The sequence below is a fragment of the Cannabis sativa genome, chromosome 8 (assembly GCF_029168945.1).
Source record: "Cannabis sativa cultivar Pink pepper isolate KNU-18-1 chromosome 8, ASM2916894v1, whole genome shotgun sequence".
Lineage (NCBI taxonomy): Eukaryota > Viridiplantae > Streptophyta > Magnoliopsida > Rosales > Cannabaceae > Cannabis > Cannabis sativa.
Window position 1 is genome coordinate 23,413,009 of NC_083608.1, and position 14,894 is coordinate 23,427,902.

General features: G+C 31.8%; 2 protein-coding genes across 3 annotated transcripts; both read left to right on the plus strand.

Annotated features, from left to right (window-relative positions):
• Nucleotides 1-1,438: 1,438 nt before the first annotated feature.
• LOC133030490 (uncharacterized) lies at nt 1,439-4,879 on the plus strand. Its single transcript, XM_061103246.1, has 3 exons — nt 1,439-3,837; nt 3,930-4,020; nt 4,106-4,879. The coding sequence occupies exons 1-3, from the start codon at nt 1,439-1,441 to the stop codon at nt 4,877-4,879; spliced, it is 3,264 nt and encodes a 1,087-aa protein (XP_060959229.1).
• LOC133030207 (uncharacterized) lies at nt 4,073-7,131 on the plus strand. Of its 2 annotated transcripts, XM_061102613.1 has the most exons (3): nt 4,073-5,455; nt 5,533-5,844; nt 5,920-7,131. In XM_061102613.1, the coding sequence occupies exon 3, from the start codon at nt 6,098-6,100 to the stop codon at nt 6,986-6,988; it is 891 nt and encodes a 296-aa protein (XP_060958596.1). In that variant the 5' UTR covers nt 4,073-5,455; nt 5,533-5,844; nt 5,920-6,097; the 3' UTR covers nt 6,989-7,131. The 2 variants fall into 2 exon arrangements, with proteins under 2 accessions (XP_060958596.1, XP_060958595.1); XM_061102612.1 differs by having other exon boundaries at nt 5,533-7,131.
• The last annotated feature ends 7,763 nt before the right edge of the window (nt 7,132-14,894 follow it).

The following is a 14,894-nucleotide window of genomic DNA, read 5'->3' on the forward strand; positions in this document are numbered from 1 at the left end:
GTTTGAATCATATAGAAATGAAGGGTGAAAATAGAGAAAAAGAGTGGGTGGGCTGTTGTGTTTGATTTGTGATTGTGAAAATCCATGAAAATCACTATTTTTGTGATTTGGGTCGTAGTATGCACACAAAGAAAATTTCTGACTTCCCAAACAATGCCTGTCGTAAATGAATTCATATTTCTTGTTATAGACTAGAAATATATAATATAAGAACTGCACTATATATATAATAGACATAGATAAAAGTAGTTATAAAATGAAATTAAGGCAAAACCCCATCCATACTTGAAAGAAAGTATTTCCACAAACTCCGTGTCAATCTGAATTTACACAACCATAAAGTATATAAATTAATAAACAAAATAAGATTATTATATATAATGAGAATTTTTCTAAAGTTCAAAAAAATTAATGTGCTTACTCCAGTTTCTTCTTTCACTTCTCTCACAGCAGCATCACATACATCTTCTCCCTGCAGCGGTGAGATATAAAAAATTAAAAGCTATATATATATATATATATACAAGTAAGCAATAATATATATATTTACATATATTAGCCTTTTGATCAAGTAATAATAATGTGTAGAGTATAATTAATTAAAAAAAATCAGCTTTTTTTTTATAATTAAAGTAAAAAAATATTGTATACCTCGTCAGCAGTTCCAGTAGGGAACTTCCACATACCCTTCAACGTCTTTCCTATCTTTTCCTTTACAACTAACACCTAACACAATAAAAATTTCATTAATAAGTAAAAGTTTAGAAATGAAATTTGTATTTTGTTTAAAAAATAATAATAAATAATTAAATATTTAATAAATAACTTTTATTTTTTTTTGAATCAATAAATAACTTTTATTAGTTGAGAATAATTAATAATTGAAAAAGTAATGAATTTAATATTGAATAAATTCTTACAATAAAAAAATTTAATAAATATTTATATTAATAAAAAAATATAATATTTTATTAATTAAAAATATTTTTAAATAAAAGAATTTCGGTAAATTGTTTAGATAATAAAAATTTTGTTATTTTAATAATTTATAATAAGTTAATAATTTTTTATAAAACTAGTACCAAGTTATCTTAAATAACTTTAATTAGTTGAATATAAATAATTAATAATTGAATAAGTGATAAATTTTATAATTAATAAATCCTTGTAATAAAAAAAATTAACAAATAATTTGATAAATACTATAATATTTAATGTAAGTATAGATTAAAATAAAAGTTAAAAAAAATTTCATAAAATGACATAAGATTATCCTTAGTTCAACTACACAATCAAAATTACCAAATTCGTGTGATAGTAGTCAATTTGATTATAATGTAGTCAACTTAAATTTTTTGGTAGATGGCAATCGATAAGACTTGGGTGACCATGAGAAATCGTAAGGATCCAAATTCATCGGGAAGGTCTCCAAGTCTTTATGGAACTTGCGTCTAAACACAAGGATTGTGACGGAAGAATTTTCTGTCCTTGTGTTAAATGCAAGAATACTAGATTGCATCCTTTGGATACTGTGGAGGCACACATCTTTACAAAGGGTTTCGAGAGCAGCTATGAGAGGTGGATTTACCATGGGGAGCCAGATGAACCTGTCGAGGCTAACATCAATGTCGATGCGGATGAGATGGCTGGTGTCATTGAAGATTTCTTCCCTCCGATAGATGACGACGAAAGAGCTGGTGATGATGAAATGCAGAGGGGTCAGTATTATGATGACATGTTTGAGGAGATTGAGGCAGAGTTGTATCCTGGTTGCGATTGGATATCCTCCCTCAACTTTATAGCAAAGTTGATGCACTTGAAAAATTTGGGAAAAATACCAAATTATATCTTTGATGAATTGTTGAAGTTGTTGAAGTTTGCATTTCCAAAGGAGAATAAAATTCCTGCAACACACTATGAGGCGAAGAAGAAATTAGGAAAATTAGGATTAGGGTACGAATCAATCCACGTGTGCGTGAACAATTGTTGTTTGTTTCACAATGAGCATGCCTCGAAAGATTTTTGTCCGGTGTGCGGGACCAGTAGATGGATTAATGAGGAGACAAGCGGAAAAAAAGTAGCGCATAAAGTGATGCGCTACTTTCCGCTGACTCCTCGATTGAAAAGATTATACAGTTCAAGACATACATCCAAAGAGATGGTATGGCATCGTACTGGTCGTGTGAGAGAAAATGGTGTTATGCGTCATCCTGTTGATTCTGCCGCGTGGAAAGACTTTGACTCCAGACATCCTGATTTTGCAAGAGATCCTCGAAATGTTCGCCTAGGCTTAGCTGCTGATGGATTTAATCCTTTTGGCAACATGAGCCTCTCGTATAGTATGTGGCCTGTAGTGTTGGTGAATTACAATTTGCCACCTTGGATGTGTATGAAGGATAACAATTTCATGTTGAGTCTCCTAATTCCTGGACCGAAGTCACCTGGTAAGGACATGGATGTCTTTTTAAGGCCATTGGTGGACGAGCTGAACGCATTGTGGACTCAGGGTGTTGAAACAAGAGATGCTACAACCAACTCAATGTTCAACATGCGCGCAGCTCTTTTTTGGACAATTAATGATTTTCCTGCCCGTAGTAGCTTATCCGGATGGAGTGGACAGGGATATAAAGCCTGTCCTACTTGCAACGAGGATACTACTTCTATTCGAGTGATTGGTAAGACATCTTATGTTGGTCATAGACGTTTCTTGCCATCCAATCATCGTATGAGAAAAGACCGTGAATTTGATGGAAATGTTGAGAAGAGACCTCCGCCAAGACGATTTACTTGTTCTGAAATATTAGAACAAGTGAATGCTCTATCTGAACGTGCTCTGGGGAAACGAAAAAGAGGCGACACTGAAAATAACTGGAGGAAAAAAAGTATTTTTTATGAACTTGAGTATTGGAGTGCAAATGAGTTGAAACACAACATCGATGTTATGCATGTTGAGAAGAATGTTTGTGATAGTATCCTTGGCACTCTCTTGGATAATGACAAGTCTAAAGACACCACTAATGCAAGACAAGATTTGAAAAATATGAGAATTCGTCAATCCTTATGGATTTTCGAAGATGCTCGTAAAAGATTGCTAAAACCACATGCCCCTTATGTATTAACTGCTAATGATAAGCAATTGTTTTGCAAATTTTTGAAGGATGTTAAATTGCCAGATGGATTTTGTTCGAACTTGAAGAAGAAAGTAACTAATGACAATATTGTTAGATTGAAATCCCATGATTGTCATGTCATAATGCAAAGGTTACTTCCAGTTTGTATTGGCAAGTTTTTGTCGAAGGAAGTATCAAGCACCATTATAGAATTGTGCAATTTTTTCAGAATTTTATGTTCAAGGACATTGAACGTAAAAGACATGGAGAAGGCCCAGGGAGACCTTATTCACATTTTGTGCAAAAGGGAGAGAATTTATCCTCCAACGTTTTTTGATATCATGATACATTTGGTGATCCATTTACCCGAGGAAGCCATATTGGGCGGGCCAGTTTTTATGAGGTGGATGTACCCTTTTGAGAGGTATATGAAAAAGTTGAAAAATTATGTTAGGAACAAAGCAAGGCCGGAAGGATCTATTGCTGAAGGATACGTTATAGATGAGGCTTTGACATTTTGTTCCATGTACTTCAAAGGTGTGCATACAAAATTCAACTGTCCTGAGCGCAATGAAGATGCTCCTAGTGTATCTCGCTATTTAACAGTGTATAAATCTCAATGTCGTCCACTCGGTAAGCAAACAATAACAACTCTCGATGAGAAGACTCGCAAAAGAGCTGAGTGGTACATATTGCAGAATTCTAGCGAGATCGACCCTTATATGACGTAAGTTAATCAAAATTATTACATAATGCTTAATGAATAATTTATATTATTCTATCTAGCTAAATTTGTAATAATTTTTTTTCTTTTAATAGAGAGCACCTTGAAATAATCGCACAGAGGGACCCGAATGCCAACCATAATCTTTTACACAAAAAAGAATTTCCTTCGTGGTTTCATAAGAAGGTGTGCAAGTATTCCTTTTCGTACTATTTACTTAATCTAAATTATCAACTCTCTCAAATCTTAATTGTTATGCGTGTTTTTTCAGATTTTTGATTTGTATAAGCTCGGGTCTTTAGAACACAGTGACGAATTGCTAGCTTTAGCAGCTGGCTCTGATCTCGTTGTCTATTCATATCCGGCATGTATAGTGAATGGAGTTCGATTTGTTGTAAACAGTCGAGATAAAGACCGTAATACTCAAAATAGTGGGGTGTCCGTTGCAGGGACAGAAGGTTTTGACTATTTTGGGGAACTTGAAGAAATATTGCATTTGTCCTTTAGTGGTGCATATTCAGTTGTATTATTTCGGTGTAAGGGGTTCAACACAGATCCGAGAAAGAAAAAAATCATTATCGAAAATAATATCACTAGCATAAATGTTAGTGGTGTATGGTACAAAGATGATCCCTACATTCTTGCCAGTCAAGCTAAGCAAGTTTTCTTTGTGGATGATCTAGTTAGAGGTCGTAATTGGAGAGTTGTTCATAATGTCCATCACCGCCAAGTTTGGGAAAATATTTTGGATGCTTCTAATGAGACCGATGATGTTGATGTTGTACATGACACAAACTCATCAAATTTTACACTATCAGTGGATTTGGGGGAGTTAAATGTCCAACGGACTAATGATTCTCCAACAATTGTTGATGTCCCTCAAAGTTCTGAGATGGTTCCAAATGTTGATGATAGTAGGAATGATGAAGATGAAGAAATTGCAGAAGACCTGGAGGATGATTTGCTTATTGATCATCTTGAAGATGAAATTGAAGAAGCCCCCGCAACAAATTTGTATTTCATTAGTGATGATGATTGTGAATAATGGATTTTAGTACTGTTTGTATTGATGAGTAGTTATATTTCTTTTAATCCTTTTGTCTCAACAAATTATTGTAAAAGAACAAATTTAAGAGTTAATGAGTTGTTCGTATTCTCTTAAGTAAGGACTCATATGATTTTATTATTCTATTTTTAGCATAAAATGTCAGCAGATGTTGCTAATTATCATGGTGGAGATGGTGGCGGGGATGACCCATTAGATCCTACTAGGGTACCGACTGCGTGCGAGGCTTCAGGTATTTTTGTTATTTTTCTATCTAAGTGTTTAATTTTTTAATTCAACTATTCACACATATACATTTTTGATGGCAACATAGGTGGTGACGCGAGAAAAGGCCGTGGGAGGAATGTTTTAGTAAAGTTAGAAGAGAGAAGAAAAAACTCTACTGGCCCGTTGCCATTAGAAGTTGACAGTGTCTCGAACAAAATAGTAGGGTTGGAGAGTAAAGCTTTTCCTCGATTGGTAGGGCGAGAGGTTGCACTGCATGTGCCTGGACATCATCCAAGTTGGGCAAATGTCCCGGAGCAGTACGAACACCTCATCTTAACCAAGCTTCGGGTAAATAATTATTAATTTATCTACACTAATAAATGTGGTTATTACCATATTAATTCATCTTAATTTGTCATATGCAGCATTATTACCAGTTGGACAGTCATCCAAAGTTAGTAGCTATTTCGATAGCTGAGATGGCCGAGAAGTACAAAACACGAAAGAATATTAGATTGCAACACTTCAGAGAATATTACAAAAACCCAGAAGACTTTGAAAATGCAGTGAAGAACCCTCCCAATGAACTTAATGAAGACCAATGGCGACTAATATGTGAATTGTTCACAACTCCTGATTTCGTTCAACGGTCGAAGCAAAACTCTATCAATCGACAGAAGATGAAATTCTCTTCAACAACAGGGTCGGTAACTATGGCTGAGATTCTTCGTCAAAAAGTAAGTTAATATATTAAATTTCTATTTTACAAAGTTTACTTTATATATAATTTTCTAACAAGTTATATTTATCAGCAAGGAAAGGGTTACATTGAGACTTGGAAAGAATGTCATACTAAGAAAGACACCAACACCTTCATCAATGAGGCTGCCAAAAATAAATATGTAAGATATATAAAATAATAACTTTTAAATATTTTCAAATAATTGTAACTTTGCTTGATTTCTAACTTATTTTGTATTATAGGAAGAGATGTTGACAACTCGAAATAGTGTTCCTGAATCTTCACAAGTTTCAGAACTTGAGATTCTTCGGAAAACACTTGGAGAGAGGCGTGGCCATCAACGAGGAGTGGGTCGCAAGTTGAAAGGCCAATCATCAGGACGACGCTCACAACCTGCAACTGCTGATCAACCGGACTTACGGGAAACAGTTGTTGAGTTACAGAAACAAATACAGACGTTGACTCAACAAATGTCACGTGAACGTCGGGAACCAATGGATGTTGAGATGAATGATGCAGCTCCAACCCAACCCATACGTCCTCAACCGTCTCGCTCTCAAATGGGTTTTAACCCAATGGGTTTTCAGCAGCCGCATCAGACTCCTACTTCGTTTCAGCAACTGCTACAACAGCCTCTGCTACAACAGCCTCTTGTTCCTTCGCCTGGAATGTTAAGTCCTGAGCAATTTCACAGTCAAATGTACCAGTCATACTTGCAGTTTGTGTTTCAGTCGCCAAACAATTCGCAAGTATTGTTGAATATGATGACGCAGTCGCCTCAGACGTCTCATGTGTCAGAGCCTCGGATGCCACAAATGTCACAGATGCCGCAAAATGTTCAGATGTCGACACAAGGGCAGCAATATCAGAACACATCGCAGACGATGCCGACACAACCATGGGAGCAGACATCTCAAATGATGCCGACACATCTAGGACAACAGACTTCTCAGATGATGCCGACACAACAAGGGCAGCAGACATCTCAAATGATGCCGACACTACATGGGCAGCAGACATCTCACATGATGACCAGCTCGCAAATGCCGCCATACTACCCACAGATGCCGGATGTTCCTGGGTCGGATGTTCCTCGAGATGCTAGTGATGAGGACGATGCTACTACAAACTTCTTTTAGAATATCTATTTTAATTTTACGAACTATCGGTCTAATATGTTTGTTAATATTTTATGAACACTAATTTATATTTAGGTAGGCAGTACTATAATGTTTATGACTTACTCTTATTGTAATATTAGTGACTTTAAATATTTTCTTTTAGTTAAATGATTTTATATTTTAATTAACTCAAAAATTTTATATATTAATTAATTAAATAATTTTATATATTAATTAATTAAATAATTAAAAAAAATTTAAATTTAAATTAATAATTTTAATATAATAATATATATAAATAATTAATTACAAATAATTTAATATAATTTTTTATTTTTTTTCGTACAAGATCTTCAATAACGACATTGTCGTCATTGATAATAATATCAATAACGACAATGTCGTTATTGATGCACTCAGATTTAAAAAAAAACAAATATTATTTCCAACGACATTGTCGTTGGGAATAAATATTATTCCCAACGACTTAAAAAGTCGTTGTTAATAATTGTTTTTCCCAATGAAGTATTCCCAACGACTTTTTACCAACGAAATGTCCTCATTGATGCGCAATACTGACGAAAACAGGGGTTTTTACCAACGAAATTTGTCCTCAGTAATGCTCATTTTTCTTGTAGTGAGGGACTGGAGAGACCAGAGAAACCTAGAGGATTCCAAAGCATTTTTTTTAAGATTATTTGTTGTTATTTTAATCAGTTGCTGTCTTGTTTATGATTGTTTCTTTAAGAGAAAAGTAGTTTACTTTATCTTAGTTTTTTTCTTTTTCTATTATTAGACTTTCAATATGGTATCATCTTCATAATAATCGGATTGTTTATGTGTACTTTTGCTATTGAATAGCTTAGTTGCTTGCTTAAAACATAAAATGCTCACAGGTTTTTGTTCCACGCATTTAAAAAAACATGAAAGCACACATGTGTAATCTTTTACAAGCTACATGAGAAAGCAAATGAATTATTCAATGGTGTATCTATGTTAGTATATATATATATATATATATGTGGTGTTATAATGAGCTTTATTTGTGATTTAGAGAGGTGCTATTTTGCTTTTTTTCACTTTTATTATCTTCATTTCTTGCCTGACTGTGCTGAAAGTTAATAGCTTTCATATCTTTGATTTTTTGCTATGATATTCTATAAGCATGAAATTTGGATTTTTTGAGTGATAATTCAATCTTTGTAGAATCATGATAAATTCTTATTTAGGTTTCTATAAGCTTATTGCCCTTGAAGCTTTTAGCCATTTTCAATGCATATTGTTGTGTTTAATTTGTTTTGGTTCATTCTGCATGATTTTTTTTTAATTAGCTAAGGAGTTGAATTCTTGTAAGTTGTGTATTGTCACCTCTCTTCATGTGACACTGATTTTCTCATTAATTTGTTGTGGTTCATTCTTAAAGTTTCTGCCCACAAGCAACCATTCCCATTGGAAGAATACAAAAGAAAAAAGACTTATTGATATCATTAAACAGTAATAATCTCCATCTCTATCTCTAACTCCAATTCCAACTCCAATGGTTTGGGTAAAAGAATCCTTATCTTGAGTCGAGTACGAGTACCATACGAAAAGTGTTAGTTTCTATATCACTCATAAAATATGCAACAATAAAATTCAATTCTATAGATAAACATATTACATATAATTATAAGTGTATAACTATAGATCTAAAGAATACCTTTGTTGATTCAAAGAGAAGAATTCAAATGGCGGAAGCGTACCTTAATTCATAGATAGTGATGATCTTAATCCATCTTGTAGAGATAATCTTTGTGGTGATTTTGGGTAATGATCTTCCAAGAAAACAAGACTTAGGTTTTCTAATTTTCTCTCTTGATGGGGGAAGATGAGAATAGAAATTGGCTCTTGTTTCTTGGGGACCACTACCAATTTATAACCTCATAGCTAGGTTATTAATTTTAAGTATTTCTAATTTAGCCCCTCAATAAATTAGAAATATCGCTTAGGGTATCTACACATTTAGCCCATGACACTTTAATACCCAATGACCCATAATTACTAAAATGATCACTTTATTTTGGGTCAAACTTCAAATAGCAATACACTAATATACATATGAGCCCATATTGAGGATTTTAATCCAACAATCTCCCACTTGGGCTACATATGTTTTCTGATAGTGTGTAACCTTATAAGCGCTTAACTTTTGCTATCATAATTATAGGTATTTCAAAACAATCTCGTCCATTAATTATACTAACATAGGATCAAAGCGGCCTTCGCAACATTTATCGTAGCTAAACCCATCAATGGTCACGTATATCAATATAATCAAATGACATAGATCAATCATGGATGCGTAGCATGAAAATTACATGCAAATGTGATCTTAGCATGTCTATTTCCAACTGGTCCTCCTTAATTGAGATCAATTCTTTATTAATTCTTTCTAACCTTATACTTAAACCTCAATAGAAAGAATACATTCAGAGTACTCAAAACTTAAATCCATACTTTATCTCGAGTAATCAAACCATAAATATGTATCAGCTTGATAGAACATCTCAAATACAAACTCCCACTAAACCAGCACAATCTTAAATAATACCACATCCATATATGAGCAATACGCTCCTGAAAAGCCTTAAGTGGTATATTCTTAATGATCCAGATCACACAAAATATGGAGTTTGTCCTTATTATGTTCTATAGACACCTTATTACTCTGAACTTTATTTTAATAACAATTAGCTCAAAGTCAATGTGCCTTTGACCTCATAGAGTTCATGTTGTTATTAAAATGCAACCTGATTGATTTATTGTCACAAAATATATCTTTAATAGCTTTCAATACCATTCTTAATTTTGCAGCCATATGTGACAAAAAATCTCACAACTAAAAGCTTTATAAGATCAGAATCAGAAAACTTAATGATCTCCAAACATTTTCTTTTTTCTGATTTTCGATAAGTGAACATATAGTATTTTGTTCTCCTTAAATTCCTTATAGCTTATTTGGCTGCATACCGAAAGTTCCTTATATGGTTACTTAAATATCTATCCAACATTCTTAATATGTATAAGTACAAATACATACATGCTTGAGCATATATTAGATTCCAATGTAAATTAAAAATCTTCTATATTTCTTGAATTCTAAGGTTGCTTTTAGGGCAATAATTTAGACACCTTATTTTCTTTAGCTACAAGCTTATCACCTGGTATAGTATCTTTCATGCCAAAATTTTTGAATACTTTATTGATATATCTCTTTTGTTATAATTCAAGAATATTTCAAGAACATTCTCAACATATATTGAATTCCTAATACAAAATGAGTATATCATTAATGGCAAGCAATTGTTCACCAATATAATACCAGGATCATATTCTTACTCCCACTGAACCTGTGATATATACACAATCATAAGCTTTTATCTCAAAAAACCAAATGAGAATACTTAATGAAAATTGTGTAATTATTCACGAGAAGCTTACTTGAGTATACACATGGATTTTCCTAATTTACAAACCATATTCTTTGGATCTTTGGACACAAAGTTTTCTCGTTGCACACATAACTTTTGTCATCAATATCATTATTGATAAATGACACAATAGTAATCCATTTGATATAACTCAAGACCATAATGAGCAGTCAGTGTCATGCTTGTCTTGAAATAGTCTTTCAATTAAACCAAAGAAAGTCTATTCAAAACAATAAATATATGCTTTATAAGTAATTCCTTACATGCAAGACATAATGTGCATCTCTCCACATTGCAATTTGCATCCCTCTTGATTATAAATATTTATTTATAACCAATTAGTTTTACACCTTATAGCAATAGGAAAAATACCAAAACTTTATTGTCTCACATCAATTTGTACTCTTTATTTATGATATCACCAGCTTTCGAGAGTTGGAACCTTCATGGCATGATAAAAGTTGATTGGATCATCGTCTATCATTCCATTATTTCCTTATGTCCTTTCTCTCATGGATTTCTTTAATGACACTGACCTTTGAGGTTGTTGAGTTTGATTATCTGAAACATTTACCATATCTTGATTGAGAAGTTGTTTGATATTGTCTTATCAAGGTTCTGGATTCACTTATTGATCAATGAAAGTCATGAAAAACTAAACATTGTCAAAAGTGATAGTTGGAATTGAGTTTAACGTCAATTCCTTCTCAAGAACAATATCTATAATAATCTTATTTCTCTCCCAAACTCAACATCCTCAAAATTATTAAAGTTTCTCGTCTCAAAATTGAACCATAATGTGGGATCACAAAAATTGTAGCTTTTTTAATTACTAGAGTATACAGTAAAGTATAGTTCCTTACTATTTTGGAGTTCGTATTCCTTTTATGAGGCTTATAAGACCTCATCTTAATTGAACATCCACAAATAGAATATATCTATATGTTAGACTATGAGTCTAACCACAACCTTCGTTTATAAATAGTTTTAACTTATACTTTACTTGATACACAGTTCAGAATTTATGTTGCATTCTTAAGTGTTTCTCCCCAAAAAACGAGTTTCATGACGAAGAATGAATTATCACACTTCTAGTCATGTCCTTAGATAAATGTTAATTACATCTCTCAAATACCCTTCATGTTAGATTTGCCTAACATTTTGTATTGGAAGATGAAATTACATTTCTTTAGTATTTGTGCAAAATAATCTTAGACATTATTCACTTGATTCGTCATACCTCCCATGGTAGTGTTAACCATCATAGTTAGTTTCAACGATTTTAATTTTCTTACCTAGTTGATTTGTCAACTATGGTTTAAAAAATTTAAAAGAAACGTCTAAAGATTAATGCCTTATGAACAAAACAAGTTTCATTAGTCTGAAGACAAGATACTATTATTGATCATTCCATGAAACCATGAGGAAAGATCTACCAAAATATAGCATAAATTCTTAGATAATGAAACTTTTATTTTGTCGCTTGATTTCTTTATGTTTGTTTGTTACCCCTTTATAAAATCTAAAATTTATTAAATCAAGGGATCAAGAATTCTATTAAAAATAAGTCCTTCTATTCTCCTTTTGGGAGATATAATCTTAATACTTATACCAAAGTATAATAGAATTCTCATGATTCAATTTATATTTTGTACCATAAAAGAAATTATAAGGTTTCTTTATATGAGGCAAATTTCAATAAATACATAAATTAAAGAGCTAGTAGAACCAATATTGGAAAAGACTTTTAAATTCTAAATGAACAAGAATGTCCTAACTTATTCAAAATAGAATTCAAAACCAAAACTCATCTAGGTGATGATACTGTATAAGTCTTTTCCAAATCCAAAAAATAACTAGTCTTTAACCATAGTTTGAATATCCTTATAGCCTCATATGTAGATGTTTCACTTTTGCCCCTAAAGATGAATCTTTCATCATCACTTGGCTTTTAGTTTCATAGATAACCTTCCATAGTATATTTACATAAGAAATTTCATGTAAAATTACTTATTAAGTATAGTTAGGTACAATAAATTAAATCACTTACAAAACAAACCATAGTGAGAAACTTATTTTCATTAGATATGTCTAATGACATACTTGGAACACTTTAACCTTATTTTAATTCCTTTTGTAAAAGTCATAGATAATTCCATATCTAAAATCTTTTGCACTTTCTTTAACAGTGTTCCATATGCAACATACTGAATTTTATCTTTGTCCTTATCCTTTCTTTAAACAAGGTAGCTAAAGAAGCATATTTGCATCTTTCCTTTACTTAAAAATTTATCTCATTGGCATGAGAATTAACTTTATGTTGGTAGATATAACTAAAACATGAGCAAAAAAATAGAACAAAATAACCAAGGGTTCACAAAAGAATCAACATAACAAAATAAGTTCAAATAATGGCAAATCCCATCTCAAGATACCAAACACACCATTAATATCAAGTCTTTGGACAGTAATATTAACTGTAAGCGGTACTCTTGTTGTAGCAATCAAATATTGACAATAAATCCTGTCAAACAATTTGTCAATCTTTGGACTGTACATATTGTTCACATGGAAACCTTATAATTGTCACATATTTATCACCACAAGTATGTGTGCCCTCAAAATAAGTATAACCTTCCTTTGGGCCGATCAATACTTACATGAGAAACACACACACACAAACATCTAACATTCCTCATGAGCAATCTACACAAGAGAGGTTGCTTTGGCGACATCATGTTTCAATCAACTCATTTAGAATGAGAGACAAACTTTAAAATTTTAGTATGCCAAATTTGAACAAAATTGATTCAAATGAGTTTTGACTTTATCTCAATATATAATAACACATCAATCCCAAATAAAAAATAATAAATACAATAAATATATACTAAATAACATTTTACCAAATCCTTAATTTCCATATATATATATATTTAAATAATGAATACAATAAATACATACCAAATAATATCTTACCAAATCCTTAATTCCCATATATATATATATTTACATAATGAATACAATAAATATATACTACATAATATCTTACCAAATCCTTAATTCCCATATATATATTTACATAATGAATACAATAAATATATACCAAATAATATCTTACCAAATTCTTAATTCCCATATATGTATATCCAAAAGCTTAATCCCCTTAATGAAAAAAAAAATACTACGAAATTGATATTAGGATAAAAGATATAACATGTATTTTGAATTTATTGGTAAGTGTAGTAATAATTTGGAATGAGTATTGTTGCAATCTCGAGGGTGTGCTACTGTAATTCATAACTTATCTTAAACTATTGATTCAATGGCAATCAAACATCAAGTTATATTTATACAGTAGTCATAAAAAAATCAATACATCAATACATCAGAGGAGAACGATATATTATGAAACCAAAACAAATAAATAAAATTTAAACCCAAAAAATAGCATTACTTAATCATCATGATATAAACATATATAAATTTATATCTCAAGCCAAAAAGTGGAAAGACCATAACCCTAATTTTTAAATTTCCCAAATTTCTTTAACATAAACCTTAAATTCTCAAAGAATCAATCAAAAGTGGCTCTTGATACCACTTGCTAGTTTCTATATCACTCATAAAATATGCAACAATAAAATTCAATTCTATAGATAAACATATTACATATAATTATAAGTGTATAACTATAGATCTAAAGAATACCTTTGTTGATTCAAAGAGAAGAATTCAAATGGCGGAAGCGTACCTTAATTCATAGATAGTGATGATCTTAATCCATCTTGTAGAGATAATCTTTGTGGTGATTTTGGGTAATGATCTTCCAAGAAAACAAGACTTAGGTTTTCTAATTTTCTCTCTTGATGGGGGAAGATGAGAATAGAAATTGGCTCTTGTTTCTTGGGGACGACTACCAATTTATAACCTCATAGCTAGGTTATTAATTTTAAGTATTTCTAATTTAGCCCCTCAATAAATTAGAAATATCGCTTAGGGTATCTACACATTTAGCCCATGACACTTTAATACCCAATGACCCATAATTACTAAAATGATCACTTTATTTTGGGTCAAACTTCAAATAGCAATACACTAATATACATATGAGCCCATATTGAGGATTTTAATCCAACAAAAAGCTCATGTGGTTTTCTGAAACGACACCACATTCAATCAAGAACCTATGGTCAATCCTTCTGTAAAATAACACACACACACATCTCACAATATTAATTAATTTTGTATCATGTACCTGTTATAATATTAACATTAGTTATAATTATTATTAATTATGTACATATAACAAACATGCGGCTATGCTAGTGACACTTGGGTACAATTATATGGGAGCTCAAGCAAATTTGAATTTACGGAATCCTTTTGTTTTAAATTAGTCTTGAGTAAGTTACATCTTTGATATTTGGTGTTGGTTATAAATTAGTCTTGAT